Source organism: Biomphalaria glabrata, chromosome 1 (genome assembly GCF_947242115.1).
Source record: "Biomphalaria glabrata chromosome 1, xgBioGlab47.1, whole genome shotgun sequence".
Taxonomy (NCBI): Eukaryota; Metazoa; Mollusca; class Gastropoda; family Planorbidae; genus Biomphalaria; species Biomphalaria glabrata.
In genome coordinates this window covers 64,150,568-64,178,062 of record NC_074711.1, presented here as the reverse complement: position 1 = coordinate 64,178,062, position 27,495 = coordinate 64,150,568, and the positions used below count along the sequence as shown (strand labels likewise).

The window sequence follows — 27,495 nt, the reverse complement described above, 5'->3', positions numbered from 1 at the left end:
TTATTCAAATACCAAAAAAAAAAATAATTAATTAACTTTTTTTTTTAAATTGATCCTTGTTTTTTCAAGTAGGCCTAACAGACATAATTGTGCAGAATTTCCGCTTAATCCGAGATATTGTTTGGGAGAAATAACGTATACAAACTTTTTACCACACAGACAGACAGAGTGAGTTTATACAAGCTTTGTAAAAAAAAAATCGAAGTTGTTTAATTATAATAGTAAGCCATTCTAAGTGGTCGTTCTTATAACCTAGTGCTTTCCACTTTGCAGTCTTTCCTTTCTATGAGGCTAAATTTGGAAATTATGCATTGAACGAACACCCCTTAAAAATCAGTGTTTTGCATAAGTTATAAACTTAAGGCCTGGGATTAAATCAAAAGGGCAAACGGTGCTAGCAGTTCTCCCAAGCTGAATGATTTTCAGTGCTGTCTCAGTGTGTTCGGAGCTAGGGTGGATATTGTTATATTTGAAAACAAGCCGTTTATTAAGCGTCGAGTTTTCAAAGGCTAAATGTTGCATTAGGCAGCCTGCTTTCTTGGGAATTGTCCAGTGTAGGCTAGTTCTCTCAGTATCATCCCAGTTTACCTAAATACCAGCGGCTTTTATATAAATATTCATCAATAACAATGCGTTTTTTTTTAATATAGATAGATTTTTTTTAAATTAATAAACACTCCTGATGTAGTTATATGTCAGAAATAACCTGCACCCATTAAACCACTGTTACATCAGATCTGAACAAAGTTGTCTCCTTTCCATTAGGACTAAAACAGAAAGATTTAAAAACTCCATTATCTCACGTTCGGTCACAGTATTACAAGGTCATCTGTCGTCATCGAGCAGTAGATACAAGTCTAATGCATAAAGCGTTGGTTGTGAGTGTGTATGTGCAGGGCCGGCCCTACAGATTGCGGGGCCCAATGCGAAACGGATTGCGCGGGGCTCGTTCTGGGTTGCGTTAAGGAAAATAAGTGAAAATTAAGATTTTGTATTACAAAATAAATTCGTCTTTGCATTTTATTCATACTTTACTAAGTACAAAATCACTGTCAAATTAACTTTACGAGCCATCTACAGTAGACAGTATTTTTCCAACAAAAGCAGATAAACATTTAGATCTGCCTTTTAGTTTTACTATCGACTAGCAAAATATCGCTTTTGACTTTTTTTTAAAGAGGTCTAGATAGATTTAGATCTATATTTGTATGCCAGGGACTATAAAAGTCAATTAAGTATTTGAACTTCTTGTTTTGTTTAAAATTCGCTTTATTATTATATTTTTATTAAATGAAAGCTGACAATGCCGATTTTTTATCGCTAGTAGCATTGGCGTTGTTCATATTTAATGACACCCCAAAATGACAATTTTGTCTGATTTTAAGGAGATTTGCATCAGTTTTCAGAAGATTTTTATAATTTCATGAGATTTTCATGACTTTTTAGAATTTCAGGATTCCAGAAACCCTTTAATAATAAGTTAAAATGGTTTAATCTAATAATTTACACCTAGAATTCGCGCGGGGCCTATGAGAGTGCGGAGCCCAATACGGCCGCATAAGTTGTAGTGGCTTAGGACAGGCCCTGTGTATGTTTCGTGTGTGATTGTTGTTCGTATTTTGCATCTATATTGTTATTGTTACAGCAGTTACGCTGAGGTGTTCAATTGTAGTCAAACTGAATCTGTATCCGATTGGAACATATAAAAAATATCTTGTAAATGTCCATGCAATTTCATTGTAGGTTTTAATTTAAGATATATAAGGAGACTACTGACATTAACAATGACATTAAAAACATATTTGAATTGAGCTAACTCTGGATGAGCAACTAAACAATGTACAGAAAATCAAACCAAAAGAAAACAACTTTCAGCACCAATAGTTTTATTGGACTTAAAGAATGTGAGAGAAAAAAAATGTACTCAAGATGCTAACCTATCCCAGCATGCAAGTGAAGGAATCAGCAGCTAGTATCAATTTATTGGCAGTTACAGTGGCAGAAAATGTTTCAAATGCACAATATTAAAATATCTCATATTGCATATAGTGATTTACAGTGGCAAAATTTTGTTTTCATCTGTAATAAATACTTCCAAAAATGTATTTCAAATAGCCACTATCAAATGCCATTATTTCTTTTTGAATAAAAGTTACAGTTTGTCTTTTTTAAATTAAAAAAAAAAACAAGTTATTTTTTTTTATTTTTTTTAATGCATTTTCTCTGCATATTTCCCCAATAAATTGTTTATTATAAATAAATGTTTAATGACAGCAGGCATTCTGAACACATCTACTTCTAATCATATAAAATGAAATATATGAATATGAAAAAAGCAAACATATTTTTTTTAAATGCAGAATTATTTTTGAAAGTCAAAGTTCTATCAACCCTTCTTTCTATTTTTTTTTTTGTTTTCTTACAAAAATCTAAAATGATAATTGCATCTATCAAATGACAATTTATCATTTTTAAAAACTAAAATAAAAATGGATATTGACTAATTATACATGATTATACAATGTATTTTTGTATATTGATTCCTTTTTGATTTGAGCAATAGGAATTAAACTTCTATAGAACTTCTAAGCTACATACTCTACTACTCAGGTATAAAATATCTAATTGATACCCGTTCTCATGTGCTATATGTTTATTTCATTTTTCTATGAAAATGATTTTTTTCAAAAACAGATAATTGCTATTGGTTTTAATTATCACCAATATAAGAATAAATACATTATGCTATTTATTATTATAGTCACATTTTTATTAAATCTAATAAGCTATGACATAAAAGTAAATCTCAAAATAAAAAATTATCAAAGTGTAGTTACTGTTAATCTCTTACAAAATTTAAAAAAAAAAATCTACTTTGAGCAAAATGTATCATATTAATAGTGAATGAGGTGATTGCCAGTTAGGCACAAGCATCCATGAACTCCTCAAAAGATATTTTACCATCCCCACTTTTATCAGCATTTCTCAAAATCTCATTTGTCTCTTGGTCTGTAAATTTGTGGCCAGATGCTTCCAGAATTTTTTTCAGCTCATTTTTGTCCAGGTAACCACTGTTGTCAGCATCATATTTCTTAAAGAGAGCTGCCAGTTTGGCCAGACTGAAAAGTGGTAAAGAAACAATGAAAGTTTGAAGAAATGCATTTTTAAAACCAGAATTTGAAAACATGAGTCAAGTTTTGGATGCCTACATTTATTTCTCTACAGACACTTGTATTCTGTTTATTGCTATAGTAATAGTTGTGCATTGATTTGAGGGCTATCATTATTTATTAAAAACTAACTTTCTTTCTAAAGATTGTTGAGCCATGTAGGTCTACATAGTCTGTTACTTAAGCCAAGTGTGTGTATGTATCTAAATTTAGTTCTAACTTTAATTAGCTTATTAAATATACATACAATATTTTAAGTAGAATAGACAGAAATATTGGAACATAACTCACAAGTCTTCTAATCTGTTCATTCCTTTTACAAACTCATCTAGAGTTATCTTCCTATCTCCCTTTGGTCCATCAAAGAAAACAAAAGCATCCTAAAAATAAATAAAAGTAAAATGAAATTTGTGAATAGTACATAAGATATTATATTCTAAGGGGAACTAATACCATACTTACTTAAATTAAATTTACGAATACTTCTTTAGATATAATTTTCCAAGGGGAACTAAACGTATTCAAATTCATTGACATTTATTTGTTTAGTTATCTCCCATATGCAGGCCATGCACTTCATTTACAGCCCTATCGCGTCAATTCCATTTTCTTTTAATATAGATGAGAATTCAAGTATATGCCAAATAAAGCCTACATTAGTATCCCCCCCCCCCCGGCCCTTTTTTTTTTAAATCAGTGCTGTGGCAACCTTGGCGCGAAGAGGTCCATTGCTAACAAAAAAAAATCTGATTGGGGCTTACACGGGCCATTAAAACATATATCTAGCTGTCTGGTCGCATGGTATGCGTTCTGGACTGTCGTCTCGGTGGTCACGGGTTCAAACTTAATCCTCCACCAGCGCCCCCGTCCTTCGAGATATTTGGACTATGTCTTAATAATTCTCATTTCTCTCGGAACGTCCGAAACATGTAAAACAAAGGAAGAAACAATAATTAATAAGGGCAATAAGGTGCAAATGTTAACGTCAATATTAGTCTCTACATGGGTCTTTATAGAGACGAAGGCCTAATAATACAAAGAGGAGGCGCGGTGAAGCGGTAAAGCGCTTGGCTTCCGAACCGAGGGTCCCGGGTTCGGTTCCTGGTGAAGACTAGGACTTTTAATTTCGGGATCTTTGGGCGCCTCTGAGTGGGTACCTAACACTAGTTGGGAAAAAGTAAAGGCGGCTGGTCGTTGTGCTGGCCACATGACATTCTCGTTAACAGTGGGCCACAGAAACCTGACCTTTACATCATCTGCCCTATAGATCGGAAAGGTCTGAAAGGGGAACTTTACTTACTTTTACATAGAGGATTGCTCGAGTTGGATTGGGTCACACTTAATCTCACAGTTTATTGACTCAAAGATGACCCAAAATTAAAAATCCCAGTCATCACCAGGTTTCGAACCTTGGACGCTCTGTTCGGAAGCCAAGCGATCCGATCGCCTCATGGTTTACTTATTAATATTTGATCTCTTTGTGCCTGTTTCTGTATTTCTAATAAACTACAAATCTGTTTCTTTTTTAAGAATGTTGTTAATGAACGATTTGATATCCCCCATTGAATTATAAACGACTATTTATATTTTGTATTATATGAAATCGTTCAGATTGTACTCTTGGTGTGTGTATATATAAGGAGACACTATAGACTTTTTTTTATTTAGTCTACTTATGGAAATGAAATCGACCTGCGTATCGCCAAGGCCTTTGCATCCTATGCCAGACTGTTTAAAAATGTCTGGAACAGACGTGGTATAACCACAAATACAAAGTTAGGGATCTATCGAGCTGTCATCCTCCCTACATTGCTCTATGCCCCAGAAACGTGGACAGCGTACAGAAAACATGCAAATAAACTGAATCACTTTCACATGACATGTCTAAGAAAAATACTGAATGTCAAATGGCAAGATAAAATACAAGACACTGAAGTCTTTCAAAGAGCGGGTCTGCAAAGCATCCATACAATCCTGATGCAGTCCCAACTGCGATCGGCAGGACACGTCTGCAGAATGGAAGACCACCGCATCCCTAAACGACTCTTGTATGGCCAAATAAGCGAAGGAAAGCGCTCGCAAGGTGGTCAAAGAAAGCCCTTCAGGGACACCCTGCTTCTCTGAAGGCGTTCAGCATAGACCCAGCCACCTTGGAGACAGAGGCACATGACAGAGCATCATGGCGTCGCGCTGTGAAAAATGGCGCACAGGTTGCTGAGAAAAAGAGAACAACGCTGGCAGAAGAAAAACGCCTGAGAAGAAAAGCAAGGCCCACAACACTAGCTCCAGCTAGAATAACCTGCCCAGTGTGCAGCCGAACATTCCGGGCTCACATAGGTCTCACCAGCCACATGGGGAGGCATAGAACTCCAGTGCAAAGCCCTCAGCCCCCTGGATGACAAAGTGGTCATCATCGAACCACGATGGACGAACTATATATATACTAAACTAAATATGTATATAGTTTCTCCTTGTATATAGGCCCTACACATGTCTGTTATGATTGCGGAATCCTCGAGATGTTATTCACATATAGATGCTACTTTGCAAGACAAAGTGACAGAGATCAATGTGATTACTTTTAGTAAGTTTCCTTTCAACTCTGTGCGTTTCTTGTTATCGCACTAAACATCTGATTCATTCAATGCTATTTCATTTTCAGTGTTATTTCATTTTCAGTGTTATTTCATTTTTATTTCTAAAATGAATTCTTAAATAGGTTTTGAGTTATGTAAAGGCATGTCCCTTGAAGGGAGTACTTTATATCACATTCAATGAACTGCGTCCCCACAATGAGAGGAATACTTTTGTTGGCTTGTCTATACGTCTTGATCAGCTAAAAATAGTTACCTCCCCACCACCGCCACCACCTGGCGTGTTTATTTGCGTATGACAGAATGTCCTGACATCAGGACGCAGTCAATAAACGATGTCAGTGTTTAAGTTGTCGTGACATTTGCACGTGTCGTCGCTCATCCAAAATTCACGGTCGATATTAGCATTGAAAGAAAATAAAATATTTCTCAATATCTATCTATCTATCTATCTATCTATCTATCTATCTATCTATCTATCTATCTATCTATCTATCTATCTATCTATCTATCTATCTATCTATCTATCTATCTATCTATCTATCTATCTATCTATATAAATCTATCAACCAATCTCCACAGCTGAGCGTAATTAGTAATGTCAAAATCAATTAAAACATTTTCAGTTTTAGCATTTAAACAGTAATACATAATTTGTAAATAGATATTGTTGCTGAACTAACATTAAATTATAGCTTTTATATAGCGCTACATTCATGCTTATAGCATGCTCAGAGCGCTATTGTTAAAGATGTACCTGCAGATATAAAACCTATTTTGCTTTATTATTTTTTTTAAATAGTACTAAGGTTAAAATACAAATAGCAAATGAAAATGTAGGGCGTCTAGTTCTAAGATCGATGAAGTTGGAAGTATTGAGCAGTTTCTTAATTCTAATGTTGCCTGTCTCCATTGTTTGTCTAGACTCCAAACAAGACTAGTTCCTGGTGTCACAGTCTCTGAGCAGCCAATGCAAATCGAGTTCTGACGTCAAATTGATTAATGCATGCTTTAGTTTCTACTTTCATTCCGTGTTGCCCTTTACGTTCTGTATGGCCTGTGTCATCAGTGATAGAAGAATCGTGACAAGATGGCTTAGACTGACAGAGCCTTTGCCATCAAGGTTTTTTAGAAAGCCGTTAAGGTGAGTACTTACAGCGACCTGTGAGTCGGTCATTTTGCTGTTGCCCCGACGTAGCATGTCTCTCATCTCCAGAACATCCAGAGCCCCACTTTGGTCTTTGTCTGCAGCCTTGAACAGTGCCTCCCATTGCTCTATTGAACATCTAGGCATGTTTGACTCAATAGTGAAATGATTTGATCTACAAATAAAAACAACAAATTGGTTTAATAGTTCGGTAGTTTGATGCGATTCAGTTCTCAATAAATGTTTGAATCTAATAAATCCATAGCGATCGTTATTTTTCTTCTTTTGCGTGTATTGTTGTATTCACAAAACCACCCCCACCCCATAATACAGTGGCGTAGATGGGGATTTAGGAGCCCGGGGGGAGGCTTGGTCTATTTGGGGGCCCTTGCACTTTGACATTCGACGTCATGACATGAGATAATGGCGTAATATTTAATTTAAAAACAAATTTTCAACACTCATTTGTGTGTCCCCTTTAAGTGGGGGCCTGGTTGGATTTTCAAATTTAGCCCTCCTGCTCCCCCACCCTAGCTACGCCACTGTCTTAGTATACAGCAGCCTGCTCGTTAACTGTTGGCCAAAAGAAACAGATGACCTTCCCATAATCTGCCCTATAGACCACAAGGTCTTAAAGGGGAACTTTACTGACATCAATAGGCATTTATATATATATACATATATCAAAAATATTTATAGATGCTGAATTGTTAAAACATTTGATAACATTACACAATAAAGGTTTTGTAGGGAGAGTTTTAAAACCTTTAATTTCTTACATTTCAGGTTCCACTGTGTCCTATACATCATCATTAGCTGCCAGCACTAATACTCCAGACATCCGACTAAGACAAAAATCGTTTTGCTTTTAACCTTCTCAGAAGTACTATCTCATGATTTGACGACATTTTGGATTCTGATACCTCCCTCACAGTGTTTGTTAGTTCCTACTCGCTACTGTATATGTCACCCACCACCCTCTTTTCTCTGTCTCTTATTTAGAAATGTTCGAAGAACCATGCTTTAAAAAAAATGCTTTCTCCTTCCGCATATTCATTCATTCATTTGAGTGATCACCTTGCCAACCCCAACTCCTTACCCTTTCCGTGCACGCTCTTGAGAAATCCGCGAAACTCCAAGGGAATGGAGGTGATATGTATTAAAGTACGTCACACTCAAGAGCTAACACACAGAAACTCACGCACACACACACACACGAACACACACACACACACACACACACACGCATATTGGTCGAAGTGGAATAAGATAAGCAAAAAATTGCCGTGACGACAGAGCCAACCGAGATTCACGGCTAAATCGATGCAGTTATCATCATCAATACCAGGTCCGTGTGCGACAGACGAACTGTACAAGCCAAATTTTGTATTCAGCGGGCCTCTATAATTTGTTATCAAGACTCCCTCTCTTCTAACCAACGATTGGGTAAATGTGAACAAGGTATTGAGTGTATGGAGGTCGGGACATACATCCACTTAGAGCGAACTAGCTATACCCTCTCTACTCCATTTAGCCATTAGTCTAATGGTATTGGCTAAGTGGTCATATACTGATTTGTTTCAGATGTCGTACTGAAGAGCTTTAGTAGCAAAATTATATCTCGCTCAGGGAAGTTTCAACGCTGATTGGTGTTACAAAGGCATAGCACTGTTATGTGAACTGTTTTGGCCCAACTAATTGCAAATATATACAGGACAAATTTATCATAAACAATTTCTAAAAGCGTATTCTTATTATCATAAACAACTTCTGAAAGCGTATTCTTATTGACTCTTTGTATTAAGTATACACTTTGTAAATGGCAAATATCTATTAATGAAGAGTGCTTTAGTTGTCTTGAAAGTAGCGCACCTCTCACATACTCTATGCCAACACGAGAACCACTGAACATAGACGTACACTGTCACCTGACAAGGAACTGATAATGATGGCAATTTTCGTACATTCAAATATCTATTCATAGCAACGATTTGTCGATGTGTAATTGTCTGTCATTAGCGAAACTTCGATAATTCTTTTTTTCCCCCTCAACCGAATACCCTGAGGTAGTCATTGATTTCTTGGGTTCGATTATAGAGTCAACAAAACTTCAACTAAGAGTATAGTGTCACTTTTTAGTTTTGTAGATTCAGCTTGTGATTTCACTGAGAAGTAATAGTTTAAAAAATAATCATCGTTTCGATTTGCGTGACGCGTATGACGTACAGACCCAGTTTTTTTTAATAAGCGTAGGACAGAAAACTGATTGCGATTAAAAAACAAAATCCACAAATGGCATTAAGAGGTACTACATACATCAGCCCGGAACATATCCAAGTGCATCGTCTCCTATTCCTTACATAATTTATCCCCGACACATTTTTAAATACCACATCCCTGACCATTTACTACATACACAAAATCAGGGACCATCCTCTTGATAACTTTACATGCACCATTATCCAAGCATTTCCTAGATATCTCAATCCTGACTATTCCATTCATAGCTAATCCCCAACCATTCCCTAGCTAGGTCTATGTCTTCCCCAAACATTCCCTAGATATCTAATTAATTCCCGAACATTCCCTAGATACTTCATCTACTAGCATTCCCTAGATCAGAGGTGGGAAAATTACGGCCCGCGGGTCACATGCAGCCCGCCGGCGAGTTTTATGCGCTCGCAGACACCTACAGAAATCAGGTGTGCCCACATACATATAAAAAATGCAAATATATTAAAAATAGTATCTCTATAAATTATTGAAACTGTCTCATTATAAAAAGTTTCAAGTAGACGAAGATTATTCTTATTGGCTTTACTTCAATATACTCTGTCAAAGACAAAACTCCAAGCACATTATGACCTGAAAGAGAAGTTCCAGTCAGTACTTCCACGGAAGTTTTATGGGTGCCAGAAACTGTATTTACACACTTTAAAAAGTTTTGCTGCTAAACTTTCACATTATTTGGGTACACACACATATATGAACAAATATTTTTATGTGGAGACTAAACAAGTGTAAACAAGTGTAATCCCAGGTCGATGGTGACTGACTAATTTGACAGCAGACACAGGAATAACAACTTAAAACAACTAGTAAGCTGGTTCCACTGTTCCGGAACATAACAAACGAGTGTAAACAGTTAAATACTTCACATTACGTACAACTGTGGCATTTTTTGGTGAAATGTTGTGATATAAAAAAAAGCAATTTTTTTAAATGGTAAAATTGGTTTCAGAAATTGCTAACTCTTGTTGTTGTAATTCCTAAATTAAGAGTGTGAAAAAATGAAAAGTAAGTGTATAATACAGTATAAATATGAATTTAAAGACATTACAAAACAGTTAGCTGGCGTATTTTCTAAGTTGTAAGAACATCAATATATCTACATATGCGGCCCCCCATTCCCCAAAATTTTTTTATGCGGCCCTCGATACAAAAAGGTTGCCTACCCCTGCCCTAGATACATCATTATCGATCATTCCCTAGATAAGTCATCGCCGAGCATTCCCTAGATAACTCATCCCCGAGCATTCCCTAGATAACTCATCCCCGAGCATTCCCTAGATACATCATTCTTGATATCTTTTCAATGACCACTTACTGGACAGTGATGAAAAAAAAACGGCTCTAACCATTTTCCTAGAAATTTGACTGTTGATGTATAGCGTCGTGAAAAGAATTACTCTAGTTTGACCGTTATAATTTTTCAAAGTATGAAAAGGAAATAATTTAAATTTGGCCAGAGAGCTAGCTAGAAAGTTAGTAGAGAATCGGTTAAAAAATTTTAAAAATTGCGAAATTAAGTTGAGTCGCCAGCAGCCACACCTTATAAAAAAGTCATGTCTTTGTTAGAATTTAAACACATAATAGAAAAGTTCTCGCAATTAGTTCACATACGAACGTTTAAAAATCAATTAGTGCTAAAGCTGTCACGCCATTGATTTCACTGGCAATTGTATAGACGTCACACAAGAGAACATTTTAGTCACGTGATAAAGAGCTACTTAGCAAAATGATGTAAGAGGACATTTTATTTTTTGCTCATTTGCGTCATTGCACTTTTTTTTTCTAATTTAGGTCTACTACATATCCAGAATAGCTCTAATTAAAAATCGTAGGCCTACTAATATTTAATATGTGTTATTACTACTTTTTTATGATTTTGTAATTGCACGATGACAATTGTGTTTATCCTTTTCTCTCTCTCTCTCTCGCTCATCTCTCTCTCTCTCTCTCCTTCCCCCCCCCCCCCCCTTTTGTTCTATAGCCAGTTACGCCTCTGTCCCATTAAAGTAAAAGAAATGTCAATTTGCCTCAAGTTATGTAGCAAAGAGAAAACAAGCACAATAAAAAATATACTTTAAAAAAAAATACTTTAAAGGGAAGAGATCCACATGTAAAGCTATATCTCTCAATACTGCTAGATTTATTTCATTTTTTCTATATAAAAAATGAATTCAGTACCACTAATTGCTAATTAAATTGTTGATTTTATGTTTGATTCGTGTCTTGTTAGAGACAATGGTTGATTGCTATAGTTTCAACTTGATCCCAGAATGGGAAGTGGGAGAAATAACGTGTACAAAATGTGTACCTGACTGACAGATATGCGCTAAATTCAGTATCCACATAAAGTTAATCTACATGATGATGCATATAATTGTATTTGTAATAGGAACATAGAACGGATAGTTTGAAAAGGTATTTCTTCTCAATTTTAGAGCGGTAATGCATTTCATCTTTTCATGATTTGAACAACTTATTGCGCATCTGTTTATAGATGTCTGTAATTCTATAGTTTATATTTACCTCTTAAGACAGAAATAAAACGTATGTATAAAATTAGGCAACTAAATCATGTTAATTTTTAAACGCAAATAGAGCACCATATGTGAGAAATTGATCAACTTCATAATTGACTCATATATAAAATGTTATAGTGTGTGTGTGGGTGTGTGATGAGGTTCAAATGAGAAAGGTACACCAGGCCTAGGGATAACAGTTCCACTATTAGAGTTGTTTCATTTTTATTACAAAGCTAATATCAACTCAGTCTGTCAGACTGGTAAAATGTTTGTACACACTATTTCTCCCACACCTATTCTTGGATCAAGTTGAAACTTTGCACAATTATTTATTGGCATAAACAAGATATGAATCAATAAAAAATGAACCAATTAGTCAATTAATTAATGGTAATTAATTATTTTGTTTGATACCAGCAAGGAAATTATATTCTTCAGTATTCACGTATACGGCTAAATATGTAGGGTTTCGTCCCCTTAGATAATTGAACTTATTATTTTTCCCACACCCATTCGCGGATCAAGTTGAAACTTTAAACAAATATAATTGTACCTAAAAAAATACATGAATCAATTTTAAAAAATAACCAATTAATCAATTAATTATTTTGCTTGAGGCTGAATAAGGTAAATAACCTCTACATTTTAGAGATATATACTTGTAAATGCGTAGTTTTTTCCCTTAGATAAGCTTTGTTTTTCTTTTTTACTAAAACATATGTGTTTCAATGGTATCAGTGGAATAGTGCGATCTATTGACTACCGTGGTTCTGACTCGGAAACAACAATCCATAACAATTTAATGAGATTGTGTTGGTTTGGTCTATATAGTCTATAGTACTCTTATACTACAGTGCTTAGCTAAAGAGCGATAGAGCTAACTAGAGTTAGCTAGAGAGGAAGCAAACATTATTTTAAAAAAGACAGTTTGAGAATCACTGCGAGTTAACAAGAGATAGGGGGAATGAGGATGTAACAAAAATTAACAATCGAAATCTCACAGACACAAATATAGCACGTACACATTTTCCTTCTCCTCTTCTCTCCCTCTCCTCTCTCTTAATGTTTCTCCTTTACAGTTTATATTATACATGTGAATGCCGCGGTGTATAAAAAGCGATAAGCTAGCTATAAATCCGGATAAGCCTTGTGTAATCAAATACCTCCACCTGTTAGTAACAGTCCCGTCAAGAGCACACACTCACACAATGACCACTATCTACTGCTCACACATTTTTAATAAGGTCGTCAATACCAAATAGTCTTTATGTCAGACGAGAAATACATCGAGTCTCCAGCGCTCCTCCTCCAGTCTAGGAAAACATACATACCTGAAATTTGAATACGACTCGTGAAAAAGACTTTCCCAAATTTCATAGTTCTTTATCTGTAAGCTATAAATAGTGTCTGGCTGTCATGTGCTAGCTGACGTATTTTGTTACTTAGTTTTTAGTCTGTAGTCTAGATAGAAACTGGGCTTGTTCTGTAGTCTAGATAGAAACTGGGCTTGTTGTTCCCGCACAGAGAACAATGTATTACGTTCAAACCCAAACTTCCTGCAGGACGGACGGCATGAGATGGCAATGCGAAAGGTTCGAACTTGGGACCACGCTGACGAAAGGCTCCCAGTCGATTCACTCGACATCTATTGGCTTGTATTTACATAACAATAAGATATGACAAGTATAATTCAGACATTGTTCTTCCGTTACTTCCTTTAAGGACACCAAAAGCCTTTTCAGATGTGCCATATAATGTGCCAAAAAATTATAAAAAAAGTTTTATTATCTTCGTGTTTATGTTTATTACTGATCACCTAAAGCAGAGCTGTGACAAGACAGAATGCAAGTTTCTCACTAGATTACGTTCTCATGCACAGACGGGGGTTCGAATCCTAGTAAACTTATTGTTATTATTTACTTTCTGGAGAGAGGGGTGAGAAATAGGAAATTGGGTTACTCAAATTATTTCATGGGCATTTAAAATTCACAAGAAGTTTTTAACTTCACACTTGGGTGATTTAGTATTGGTTTTTAATATTTCATTCAACCATAAATCTTTGTTTAAATAGGCCTTTAAATCTTTGCTGCTGTTTTCATTAAATATAGGTCGAAATTCTCTACATATTGACTTCCATGACCAGGTGGCTGTGGGGGGGGGGGGGGGGAAATTTCGATACAAAACTGTCGATCATTGCAACGTGCCCCCCCCCCCCCCCATTTTCCTTATCCACTTAAGCCCCTTACGGACTAAGGCAAGGTCACGTCCGGTAAAAAGGTGTAACCAGTATATGTTAGTAGTCTACTACCAAAAAAAAGGGAGAGAAAACTGATAAATATCTCTAACTACTGGATTTTATTTTCATGCAGATTTCAGATCCAGTTCCTTTTCATCAAATTATAATGGCTTTTTTTCAATGAATTAACACTACAGTTTATTGTTGGCAAAAAAAAACAACACAACACAGAAACTATTGAACACCGAATCACAATTTTTCATGTTTTCATTCAAAAAGTGTAAATGTATGAAGAACATCTTCCAATTTAAAGGTCTTAGAGACTTAATACACACTACAGTGGTATATAAACAGATAGAAATAACTGACCTTAAGGAATGTCACCAGAAGATGCTGGCCATATCCCTCAAAACTACATCCTTAACCAAGAAGCCCGAACACGACACTGGCCCAGAGTCGTAGTAAGCTTATTGACGCTCCCCTTCCCCATTTACCATGAATATCAATCACATAGGCGGGTGGGGCATTCTTCCCCCCTACCCCCCCACTCACTATGCCTCTGCTTTGCCTGGCCCCAAACAAAACAGACTATATGGAGGGCCCCTGATTTGGAAACCACTGCAAAGTTCATCTCATATATTGGTCTAGTCATCAGACCACTCCAATATGAAAAGTGAGAACGAGAAAGAAGAAGTAGAAGTCGACGTTATCCTGTTTGATAAACCAAGTCTATGCAGTAGGATTTCTCATATTTCATTTGTGTGCTCAGATATGTAGGCATTTATGCGTGCAACAAGTATTAGGCCTAATTATTCAAGGCCTGTAAGCTCTCCCCCCCCCCCATTACGGCCATTTTTTTCGACTTTTTTTTTAAAGGACAAGTTTTATTAGCCATTCTTTTTGTTATAGCACGCGCATGTCTGCTTGAACTGTTAAGAGAACCCCTGGTATATAATACCGGCCTACTACAAAACGTAGCTGTATTTTGACACATGTAACAGCTTAATGAATCACACTGCCAGCTGTGACCGTTGGCTTAATGATTTGACATTTCACTCCAGAGCGTTGTTTGTCCATGCTGCCAATGTATAATATGTCATCGAAGATTGACCCAAGCACTTGTTCTCCTTTTGCCCCATTAGATACACGAGGCGAATATTATTAGCATTCCTAATTCTGTTTGGATTTAAAGGAAAAAAATTAGAATCCAACAACTTATTAAACTAAAAACGAATTTTGCTATCTAACTTGAACTTGTCCGACCCACCGATTTCGAGCCCGAAGAAAAAATATTACAGACATTCTAAATCACTCCCTATTACGTTTTAAAAGCTTGCATGTGCAAGGTACATACATAGTTTTAGTCACTTGTGTGACACCAACATTTTTCCTAGAAATTTCATCAATAGTAAATTGTTCATATACTCGTATTCGTACAGAGTAATATGATAGTTCATAACTTTGAAACGCACCCGTCTTTCCCCCTTCCCCGAACATAATTTAACTTAGTCTTCACCTCAGTTTATTCCTTTCCCTTCCTTCACATTGTCTAAGTAAAAAACAAAAACATCCACAACTTGTTCATTTCTCTTTATACCAATGAGAACAATACACTTCTTTTTCCCAATGTGTTGTTGCTGTTTGCATGTTTTTATATCATTTGAATTAACTGTATACTCTTGCTATTGGCGTTCAAACATCTAATACAACATTCTGTCACTGTGACTAGAACATTTGACACACTACACGACAGTTATCTTCAAAATCTCTAAAGCTTTAGCTTTCTCAATAAAAGAAAAATGCGACACACCTGACCTGGTTTATATTGAGACTAGTTTTTTTTTCGGTAAAGCAATGCAATAATAGCAGTAGCAAAATAAAGACCAGGGCACTATTCGACTTCACAAGATATGTTGATAAAGCTTGTACCATGTCTTAGGACATGTCAGAATAGAATTGATAAGGATTTATTCAGCCAGTGATAAGGAATGACGTAATTATTGCGTTTTCTTGAAAAAGTTGAAATTCCGATATACAGTTTCTGTTAAATCATTGGGGCAATACCTACTGAAATCATTCTGGAAGCTTATATTACCGCGAAATACTCCTTAGATATAGCTTTAGGAGCCTCTGTAATTGAAACAAGCCATTAAGACTCCAGAGCGGGTATGTCTGGTGTGGGAACACATCAAGTGAAATGTTTTGTTTGTCTTCAACTCTTCCTTTGCCTTCCACTATTTCAAATGTTTCATGTTTTATTTTGAGTGCAGTTCCTATTTGAAAGTGGTCGTCTTCTGACCTGCTTTTTATCCCAGAATTACTCTTTCGGCTAAATCTTCCTGTCTCTGACCAAAAAGAGTGACCCGGTACGTTTTTTTCCAGCAACTAGCTATGTCCTGTTCTTTGTCTATCAATATGGGTGTGTTCCAATGTTTCATAATAAGCTTTAGAAAATATACTGAAACTGTTACATTATACGCATATACCAGACAGTTAACAATTTCGGATATTAAAATATCTTGATAAGTTTTAACATTTGGATACCGAACCGAAAATCTTTATTTCCAGCCCTCGTGGAGTCTTGAATTCACACTTGGGATTGGAAGACGTCTCTGAATTCACCAGGTATGGGCTTATATGCCGATAACGGAAAGTAATGAATGTTGAGGTTGTTCGCCACATGACATTATCATTGACCATGATCTACAGGCACAAGTGAAGTCTAGTTGCCTTATTTTTTATAGATCTTAAGGTCTCAGTACGTTGTCTTAAGACACGATATGTTAAGTGTAATATTTTTTTCTCTGAAAAACAAAACGAACTTAATACGCCTGAAATCAAGGTTAAATCTGCCTCTAGATCTATCTTTTTTTAAAGATGTTGTATCAAATGCCTGGGGAAGTGGGGGGGGAGCCTTGAAGTGAAGCGTGACCTGGTTATACTTAAGTACGTCATTTGTCAATGTTTACGCAGTCTATTACTATTGCTCTTTGCACATCGTCAGTCAGACCTTTTCGTAGTTTACCTTAAGTCACGTGATTTAAGACAACCTATACCCCCGCAGACAAATGAGTTTCAAACGAAACGTGACATTCTCCTACTATGAGTCTTCACCGCAGCTGAGAAAGGGCTGTGGTGGAGGGAGGCAGGTTGTTCTCTACGTTGTTTCCAAGAAATAAAGGACAGTTTCAACTTTTTGAAAGCGATGTTGACTTATTTAAGCTCTTCTTACAAATACAGTTGTAAACTTTACTATTCGATTGAACCAATTCTGTAGACTATCCGAAAATGTAACTCTTTACCGCTAGCCAACAACATCTCTTCATTCGTATTGGACTAGTTAGAGAAATACATGCACAAGTCTGAGTGATGCAAGCAGATATCACTTGTATCAGATATTTAACGTCACTGAGTTGATATCAAATTTCCCCAAGCTAGCTGTCACTTATTAAGAATAGTAAGCCTAGAAGTTTCTTAGGAGCGTGATGGCCGATACTGAGCGCTGTTGAGATCGAATCTTTGTGAAGACAGCGATTTTTGAATTTCGGGATTTTTTAGCAAGCCCCCGAATCCACCCAAATGTAATGGTTACCTGACAGTTCGGGAAAGTAAAAGTGGTTGGACATTGAGCTGTCCGCATGACAACATTAACCGTTGGCCGTAGAAAAAGATAATCTTAACATCATCTTCCCTATTAATCGCAAGGTCTGAAAGGGGAACTTTACTAGCTTAGAGGTCTGGAAGCTTAGATACACAATTACACAGAATACAGGCGCCTATCACGGACAAATCATCACTCTGGTCAAAGATGCGCCTCATACTGGTCAAAAATGCACTGTCATGTTTCAGTGTTCACGCAACCATGTTCTCTCCCTTGGTGTCCATCTTGGAGTGATCTTTGTTGTGTATGTAACAACTGATCCAAGTTATGACTCGCTATTCCTTATCATAACTCACTGGTGTTGTGTTGACATTACTAAAATGAAAGGTTGTATTTTCAAATACAAATGTATGCAAACAGATAAAACAAAAAGATATTTTAAAAATCTGGTAGGGATTGAGAACTGTTTATATCAAGGTGTACGTTCTAAATTGAATTTTTTTTTAAGTTTCTTCAGCATTTGTATGCGTGAAATAATAGTTACATTTAATATGATATACAGGAAGTATTTCTAAACTACTTCAAATGACTGAGTAACATTATCTTATCTTATCTTATCTTATCTCATATAATACAGACGTTACTTGAAAAAGAAGATGATTACGTCCTACGCGTCATGCATCTAGTCATGCATGTTAATTAATGACTTAAATTCTGCCAAGTCACTGGTTTTCCTGGCTAGCTCTGGCAACCTGTTCCATGCTCTAATAGCACTAGGGAAGAAGGAGTATTTGTACAAATGTGTCCTAGCCTATGGTTTTCAATTAATCTGGTTTTAAACTTTGTATACAAAAAATGTGACCGCGTGCGGGTATGTATTTCTGAAAAAAAAATAAATAAAGATTAAAGTGATATGTGACAATAGCTTACTCTGTGTGAAAACTAACTGGTACTTTTACTATGAAGATAATGTACTGTTTTAATAGTATTAGGTCAACGAAAGTATCCATTGGTTAGTAGACAGACCGACCAGCTTTCACTTTTCCCTTATAATAATTAATACACTTCAGTTTCAACGACTTCTAATTCTAGGCTAAAATCTTATAGTCTCCAATAGGACCATCAATACTCGCACTCTCTACCCATATAGCCAACTACAGGCATTTTTTTTTTTAGATATAATACAAAATTAAAAATAATTAAAAAAAAACTTACCTATTTAGTTATTAGCTTTATATCAAGCAAAATACTTTTTTAAAAACAACAACAAAGCTTATCTAATGAGAAGAACTCCGCATTTGCGACTATTTCTCTCTATAATGTAGAAGTTATTATCTTAAAATTGATTCATGTTGTTTTTTTTTGGTACAATAAATAATTGTTTAAAGTTTCAACTTGATCCGAGAATGGGTGGAATGTGTACAATATCTAGGCCTAAGGGAACAAAACCTAAATATTTAGCCATATATGTGAATACTGAAGGATTAATTTCCCTTGTTGGTATAAAAAATAATTAATTACCAGTAATTAATTGACTAATTAGCTAAAAAAATTTTTACTGATTTATGTTTTGTCTACGCCAATGAACAGTTGTGCAAGGTTTCAACCTGATCCGAGAATGGGTGGGGGAGAAATAACGTGTACAGGCAAACAGAGTGAGTTGAGATAAGCTTTGTAAAGAGAGTCCATGAAAGTACAGCTGATTTTACTTATTTCTTTAGAGCAGAATCGATAGTTTAGATTTGTATTGAATGTACAGGCAAACAGAGTGAGTTGAGATAAGCTTTGTAAAGAGAGTCTATGAAAGTACAGCTGATTTTACTTATTACTTTAGAGCAGAATCGATAGTTTAGATTTGTATTGAACAACTCACCACAGTCACGTGCTCTATTTGAATACCAAGCAGCAGACGACCATGTCGTGACGTGGGATAACTGTGATTATACGTTACGTCAATTATGTGCAGATTCAATGAATAGCCAATTATGTATGCCAGTGATAAATACGACTGTTTGGCACACCTACGTTATGTATATCAAGCTGCTTTCAATAGCTACAGGCAAATAGGATTGTATACATATTAATATAAATGTAAATCAATCCTTGTTCAAGGAGGTGAAAATGAAGTTGCTAAATACTGTTTGGGATGCCATCTACTGATCTTCCAATTATACAACAGAACACTTGTGACGGCAAATTGACGCTCAACATTGCCAGAGGTTTTTGTTTTTTTTCGATGCTCGATAAGTCTCCCCAGGCAAAAAAAAAAAAAAGATGTTTTTTGTTTGTTTTTGTTTTACCGAATTTCTCAAAATCTATGTGGGAGAAAGTAAAATTCTTAAAAGGCCTACAACCAGTTAATATCATGCTTTAAATATGTTGTAAGATTCTTAAGGAAAGTAGAGGATGATTTTAACAATTAATGAGATAATAGATTTGAGCGCACTAAAAGAATAGAAAATCTGAGAAAAATGAGTTGCTTTGTTTAAAATACAAGAAAATAAAACACTAAATGGCAGTTCATATAGAAGATATACTTTGAGACCGAAAGACGTCATATTTAATTAATGTTTCGTCATACCCGTACATTATTTTTCTACATTGAGAGTTGTCATGTTGTGCTGTTGTTTTGTTATTTTTTATTATAAATTTTTTTTTCACAATGAATATTTTTTTTTTTTAAATTTCCAAATTTTAACAACCTTTAAACAAGTCTGTTTTTTGACTGGCCAGAACAAATATTCAGTCTCAATTTGGCGACTTTGCCATGGTTTCAAAACTAAAAAAAAAAAAAAAATACTAATGAGAAAATTAAACTGGAAGAAAGCGCTGCATTGGATCATTCGTTTTGGTACTGTGAACATGAAAAATTAATACTGAAAACAAAAAGTATATCTATGTTTTAAAACTCTGGACACACAGTAAAAACAAGATTGTAAAACCAACAGTTTGAGCGTATTAAAAAAAAGTTGAGGGAGAGAAAGAGAATTTATCAAAGAGGCCAGTTAGGACGGTAAGAAAACAGCTCTACCAGGGAATTAGATGCCAGTTAGGATGGTAAGAAAACAGCTCTACCAGGGAATTAGATGCCAGTTAGGATGGTAAGGAAACAGCTCTACCAGGGAATTAGATGCCAGTTAGGATGGTAAGAAAACAGCTCTACCAGGGAATTAGATGCCAGTTAAGATGGTAAGGAAACAGCTCTACCAGGGAATTAGATACCAGTTAGGATGGTAAGGAAACAGCTCTACCAGGGAATTAGATGCCAGTTAGGATGGTAAGGAAACAGCTCTACCAGGGAATTAGATGCCAGTTAGGATGGTAAGGAAACAGCTCTACCAGGGAATTAGATGCCAGTTAGGATGGTAAGGAAACAGCTCTACCAGGGAATTAGATGCCAGTTAGGATGGTAAGGAAACAGCTCTACCAGGGAATTAGATACCAGTTAGGATGGTAAGGAAACAGCTCTACCAGGGAATTAGATGCCAGTTAGGATGGTAAGGAAACAGCTCTACCAGGGAATTAGATGCCAGTTAGGATGGTAAGGATACAGCTCTACCAGGGAATTAGATGCCAGTTAGGATGGTAAGGATACAGCTCTACCAGGGAATTAGATGCCAGTTAAGATGGTAAGGATACAGCTCTACCAGGGAATTAGATACCAGTTAAGATGGTAAGGATACAGCTCTACCAGGGAATTAGATGCCAGTTAGGATGGTAAGGATACAGCTCTACCAGGGAATTAGATACCAGTTAAGATGGTAAGGATACAGCTCTACCAGGGAATTAAAGAATAATCCAATCAGAAACCCCATTGGTAACGAACCATGCTGAGATAACTCCCTTAGAGCATGTGAAAGAAAGCGGGCAGTGAGTTTTAAGGTCGCATTGTCCCCGTACAAGGACAGCCCTAATGCCGCACACGAACCAGTGATCTCTCTCTCTCTCTCTCTCTCTCTCTCTCTCAAATCCTTAAAGAAGAATCAGAATACAATCAAACTTCATATTGCAAGCATACATCTTTTCAACGGTGTTCAAATACTTTCAGTATTTGTGTTTCTGTTCTCCGCCTATGATCAAAGAGCGACTACCGATCAGCAGGTAGAAGACTTTCTTTTGTGGCTATGAAACACTATTATGGTGAGACATTCCTGTCACATAGATCCAGTTGTATATCATAGCTAACAGTGAGCTCTGCCAGGAAGTGAGTCTTTTCTGTTTGGACAACATGTCGTTAGATGAGATCATTGCTGCCCAGCCATGAACAGCATGTCTTGCTTTCATTTCTCATGTGATAAAAGCACTTACAAACTATAATGACGTGAATGTATAAGTTTCAGACCGTTGTTACCGGTCGTTATCTGTTAGCACCATACTGCTGAGTGCTGGTAGACAACTAAACCGCTGTAGGTGTAATATATCTTATCTAATAAAACTGCAAATAACTTGAATAACTTCCTTATGAACAAAACTAAATATAACTTTAATTATAAAATAGACAAAATCAAGTAGTGAAAAATGAAATAAATGTACTAGACTTATGTAATATTTTTTAACAAAATCTAATTCACAATAACAAAAACACAACCTTTCAATCTTACGTTCTGGATTCGTCTCTCCTAACTAAGACCAAATGACGACAATGCAATCTATGTTGCATCAATCACAACCAATCGCTAACCTCTTCCCACCGTCACCATAGAAACACACTCACAATAACACAGACGTACTATTCGAAATGAATATGATTTGGTCCTAGTTCAAAACTATTACAAGGATGGCAGTAGTTGACCGCTAGAATTGTTCGAACTCAGGATCATCGTTGATCTATTAGTAGTTTTATTCACCAGAAACATACATTTTGAGAATATTTCAAAACAAGGAGATAACAGCATTTATGGATATAACCACAGGAACAATATTTACCATGAATTATACCTTATGCCCTATGTACTGTACAATGACTATCGAGTGTACAGGCTAATTACATTTCAAATGAATTTAAATATTTTAGCAAGCTTCCTGTATTACTAAAACTGTAAAACATACCACACGCTAATATTCTGTTTACACGGGGAAGGGTTGGGCACAACAGTCTTGCTTATTATGACATATCGTGGAGTTGATATGAAATATGTGAAACTTAGAATTAACACTCGCAATAGATAAAAACCTATGGTGTATTACCTCCCTTTACAAACTAAGCCAAAGTATTTCTCCTTTTTCAAAAAAGACAAAAGTTTCTCTAGTCCTCCGAAGTTTTTACCGAGTGCCACAAAGTTAAAAAAAAAAAAGGCTAAAAGAAAAGAGAAAAAAAAAAAAAGAAGTCCTACCTGTTACCTGTGTGGCTGTGAAGGAGAGACTGAGTCGGTAGTAGACCTTACCAGTCACTACACTCTGGTCACAAAATGTCACAAATGTCTCTTTTTGCTTCAGGGGAACCAACCAATACACGAGCTGTTGGGGAGGCCAGGAAGGAGGGGGGGGGGAGGAGAGGGTGTGAAAGAAAGTGTATGGTAGAGAGGGGGGAGGAGGCGGATGATAAAATACTCAATATACTTGTGTGCGCTTATACATCACACACACACACACACAAACGATGTTTCCACAGTAACTGAACTAGATGCCAGGAATCTATAAATGACACGATCGCAAAATGAGCTCTTTGATAAGTAGTAGAGAGAAATAATTGTATTGTTGATTGTTGTCTACCTGCGTAGGTAATTCGAGTATGGAATTTCGTTTTGTCATTTATCTGTAAAGTATCGTCTAATTCAATGAAATAGTTTATTTACATAAGTACCGGGGGTGGGTCTCTTTTAAATCCAACACCAGGCGATTTTTGTATGTTTTTTTTAATTCTATTTATAGTCACTTTAAAAGACATTTCAGGAATGACGGTTGAGTGGTGAAGCGATTAGCTCAATGACTCTCGGGTTCCAATCTCTTTTAAGACTGGGATTTTGAATTTTGGGATTATTGGGGCGCCCTTGAGTCCACCCAACTTTAATGGGTATCTGACATTAGTTGGGGAACGTAAAGGCAGTTGGTCATGGTGCTGGCCACATGACACCCTCGTGAACCATGGGCCATAGAAAAATATGACCTTTACACAATCTGCCCTAAATATCGCATGGTCTAAAAGGGGTACCTGACTTTTTACTAAAAACTTTTAGAAGGTTGTTTTTTTACGATAAGACTTTCCATTTTGTTATTTATTATAAAACGCCTAAATTACATACATGTTGCATAGTTATTATATTGTTTAGTATTTATTTCAAAGTAAAGCTTTCAGATAGTTCCTAGAAATTTGACACAGCACATGATTTTTAGCGCCCCCGAAAGGGGAAAAGACGCTATTAGTTTTGTGCGAAATGTCTGTCCGTCTGTCCGTCCGTCCCGTTTAGATCTCGTAAACTAGAAGAGATATTGAAAATCCGACTTCAGAATATTTTAGACCATTCAAAGTTCTGATGCAACGGCTACTTTTTTTTTCCTGAAAGCGAAAATTCTAATTTTTAAAATCCATTATGCAAGCAGTTTTTATAAGAAAAAGCTAATTAGTATGCATTATATGTTAGACCTAATTTAAGACGAATAGTAATCTTATAAATATCATTTTTGTGAACATTTTTTCTATATAGCGGAATTTTTTTTTTTGGAGTATATGAGATAGAGCCTTTTCAAAACAAATAACTTATTTAGTTCGAACCGAGGGTCCCGGGTTCGAATCCTGGTGAAGACTGGGATTTTCAACTTCTGAGTCTACCCAGCTCTAATGGGTACCTGACATTAGTTGGAAAAAGCAAAGGCGGTTGGTCGTTGTGCTGGCAACATGACACCCTCGTTAACCGTAGGCCACAAAAACAGATGAACTTAACATCATCTGCCCTATAGACCACAAACTAGTTAGGCCAGGTTCACATCTAACTTTACATTCACTTTCACGTATCCTTTGATCTGCGGGACGGTTGGGGCACTACACAAGATCTGTTAACCTTCTTTCTCCATTCTTATCTCTCATTTGTCTTTGATATAATTTCATTCGGATGTTCTTTCGGAAAATATTGAAGTCTACCTGGGTGGACCACTGGTCGTGCGGTTTGCGCGCTGGAATGTCGTTTGGATTTATCGACGATCGAAGGTTCAAACCCTGCCTGCTCCCATCCCCCGTCGTCCTGTGGGAGGTTTGGACTAGGAAGTAAACTATCTTCAACTCTGAAGGATTATCCGAATTATGTAAAACATTTTACTTCGGGGGCCGATTTTGAGTTTGTGTTTCCACACAAACTGTCTTTTGTAACCTTGTTTTTCTTAATTCTGTAAAGAATAACTTCATACAAAATAAAACAATTCATCTTCCCACACATAAAAAAAAAATATTGTGTATTTTACTTGTAATTCAACACGTAGGCGCACACAATCAGTGTACCAAAAACCATGTAACAGACCATATGCCAAAGACTATCATATACACGCCCAACAACCAATCACATTACGCATATAAAGTTCTTTAAAAACATGTATTTTTTCATCCTTACAATATTGTTACGTATTTCTGAATCTTCTGGCTAGATGTATTAGTTGGCACACACATAAAAACACTGCAAAGAACTTGACGACTAAACTTTCAGTTTCATATAACTTTAATGACTATTAACTCTAACAATTCGTTACTGTAACATGTAGCGTAGAAGACTGTACAATATCTGTCAGTTTACAGTTAGCTATACTTCATTGCAATTCATCTCTTCACTTCGTTGCAATTCATCTCTTCTCAACTTGCATCGAGCTGTATTCCACAGAACAGACCAACGACACACTTCCCAGTGTCGCTCCAGGTCTCCCAAAGCTGAATCAAATCGTACTCAAGTCTACCGAATCAGAGCCGTACACGTCTTACATCGACTGTATCGACTGTAACGGCTCAAGACCACTGTAGTTCGCTGTATAGACTTTAATGACAGTAGTCCACTCCAGTTAACTCTACCCTAGTTAACTTGCGTCGAGTCGTACACATCTCTCTTCTACTGTCTCGCACAGTAGACAACAGTACCGACGACTCACTCACGACTGACTTTAACATTAACTCTCTGGCTTATATAGAGTCCCTAATCGCTTATCCAAAGTTGCACAAACACGGCTAGTATCCTCTGGAATAACATGTGAGGAAACGTCACATCCTGTCGTTGTTTATACATGTCGATTCCAGAGAACACCTGCTGCAGTGTCATCTCGCCGAGGTCACACGTAGTGACCTCTAACTGTCACTGTTCATTTGTAACACTGTCCCCTTCGTAGATCAGTTCGTCCTCTGGAACAACACGTGAGGGCACATCACATCCTGTCTTTGTTTATACGCGTAGATTCCAGAGAACACTGGTTGCTGTGTCATCTCGCTGGGGTCACACGTTGACCTCTACTTGTCACTGTTCATTTGCAACAATATTATTGGAATCATTCTCCTTTTCTACCATACCGAGGAAACACTAAAACCAAAGTCCATAGGCTTTCAGTCATTTTGAACGTCATTTTTTTACATTTATTTTTGGAAATGTCAATAACTGTGTTAGGTAAAAAATACCCATTAATCGTTAAGTTTCTCAAAATCTTGCTTAATTTCCTTTCAGAGTTATCCTAGAGAAAACTAACAATCCTCACACGTTAATCTTTGCTTACTTTCAAAGTTATCCTAGAGTAAACTAACAATCCTCACCTCACTCTTTGCTTACTTTCAGAGTTATCCTAGAGTAAACTAACAATCCTTACACCTCACTCTTTGCTTACTTTCAGAGTTATCCTAGAGTAAACTAACAATCCTCACACCTCACTCTTTTCTTACTTTCAGAGTTATTCTAGAGTAAACTAACAATCCTCACACCTCACTCTTTGCTTACTTTCAGAGTTATCCTAGAGTAAACTAACAATCCTCACCTCAACTCTTTGCTTACTTTCAGAGTTATCCTAGATTAAACTAACAATCCTCACACCTCACTCTTTGCTTACTTTCGGAGTTATCCTAGAGTAAACTAACAATCCTCACCTCACTCTTTGCTTACTTTCAGAGTTATCCTAGAGTAAACTAACAATCCTCACACCTCACTCTTTGCTTACTTTCAGAGTTATCCTAGAGTAAACTAACAATCCTTACACCTCACTCTTTGCTTACTTTCAGAGTTATCCTAGAGTAAACTAGCAATCCTTACACCTCACTCTTTGCTTACTTTCAGAGTTATCCTAGAGTAAACTAACAATCCTCACACCTCACTCTTTGCTTACTTTCAGAGTTATCCTAGAGTAAACTAACAATCCTTACACCTCACTCTTTGCTTACTTTCAGAGTTATCCTAGAGTAAACTAGCAATCCTTACACCTCACTCTTTGCTTACTTTCAGAGTTATCCTAGAGTAAACTAACAATCCTGACACTTCACTCTTTGCTTACTTTCAGAGTTATTCTAGAGTAAACTAACAATCCTTACACCTCACTCTTTGCTTACTTTCATAGTTATCCTAGAGTAAACTAACAATCCTCACACCTTATTCTTTGCTAACTTTCAGAGTTATCCTAGAGTAAACTAACAATCCTCACACCACATTCTTTGCTTACTTTGAGAGTTATCCTAGAGTAAACTAACAATCCTCACACCTCACTCTTTGCTTACTTTCAGAGTTATCCTAGAGTAAACTAACAATCCTCACACCTCAACTCTTTGCTTACTTTGAGTGTTATCCTAGAGTAAACTAACAACCCTCACACCTCACTCTTTTCTTACTTTCAGAGTTATTCTAGAGTAAACTAACAATCCTCACACCTCACTCTTTGCTTACTTTCAGAGTTATCCTAGAGTAAACTAACAATCCTCTCCTCAACTCTTTGCTTACTTTCAGAGTTATCCTAGATTAAACTAACAATCCTCACACCTCACTCTTTGCT

At 36.4% G+C, this 27,495-nt stretch overlaps 1 protein-coding gene across 1 annotated transcript; it reads right to left on the bottom strand.

Annotated features, from left to right (window-relative positions):
- Window positions 1–1,869: 1,869 nt before the first annotated feature.
- Window positions 1,870–22,778, bottom strand: LOC106053570 (neo-calmodulin-like). Its single transcript, XM_013209152.2, has 4 exons — window positions 22,747–22,778; window positions 6,921–7,086; window positions 3,462–3,550; window positions 1,870–3,119 (listed from the first exon to the last, which is right to left on the bottom strand). The coding sequence occupies exons 2-4, from the start codon at window positions 7,056–7,058 to the stop codon at window positions 2,921–2,923; spliced, it is 426 nt and encodes a 141-aa protein (XP_013064606.1). The 5' UTR covers window positions 7,059–7,086; window positions 22,747–22,778; the 3' UTR covers window positions 1,870–2,920.
- Between the last annotated feature and the right edge of the window lie 4,717 nt (window positions 22,779–27,495).

Bases quoted from the DNA above. Each gene is read 5' to 3' on its own strand.
- LOC106053570 (XM_013209152.2), bottom strand. From the start codon at position 7,058: ATGCCTAGATGTTCAATAGAGCAATGGGAGGCACTGTTCAAGGCTGCA. The intron at 3,551-6,920 runs GTAAGTACTCAC...ATTTATTTTTAG, and splicing joins TGACCGACTCACAGGTCGCT to GATGCTTTTGTTTTCTTTGA. The intron at 3,120-3,461 runs GTGAGTTATGTT...ACCACTTTTCAG, and splicing joins ATGAACAGATTAGAAGACTT to TCTGGCCAAACTGGCAGCTC.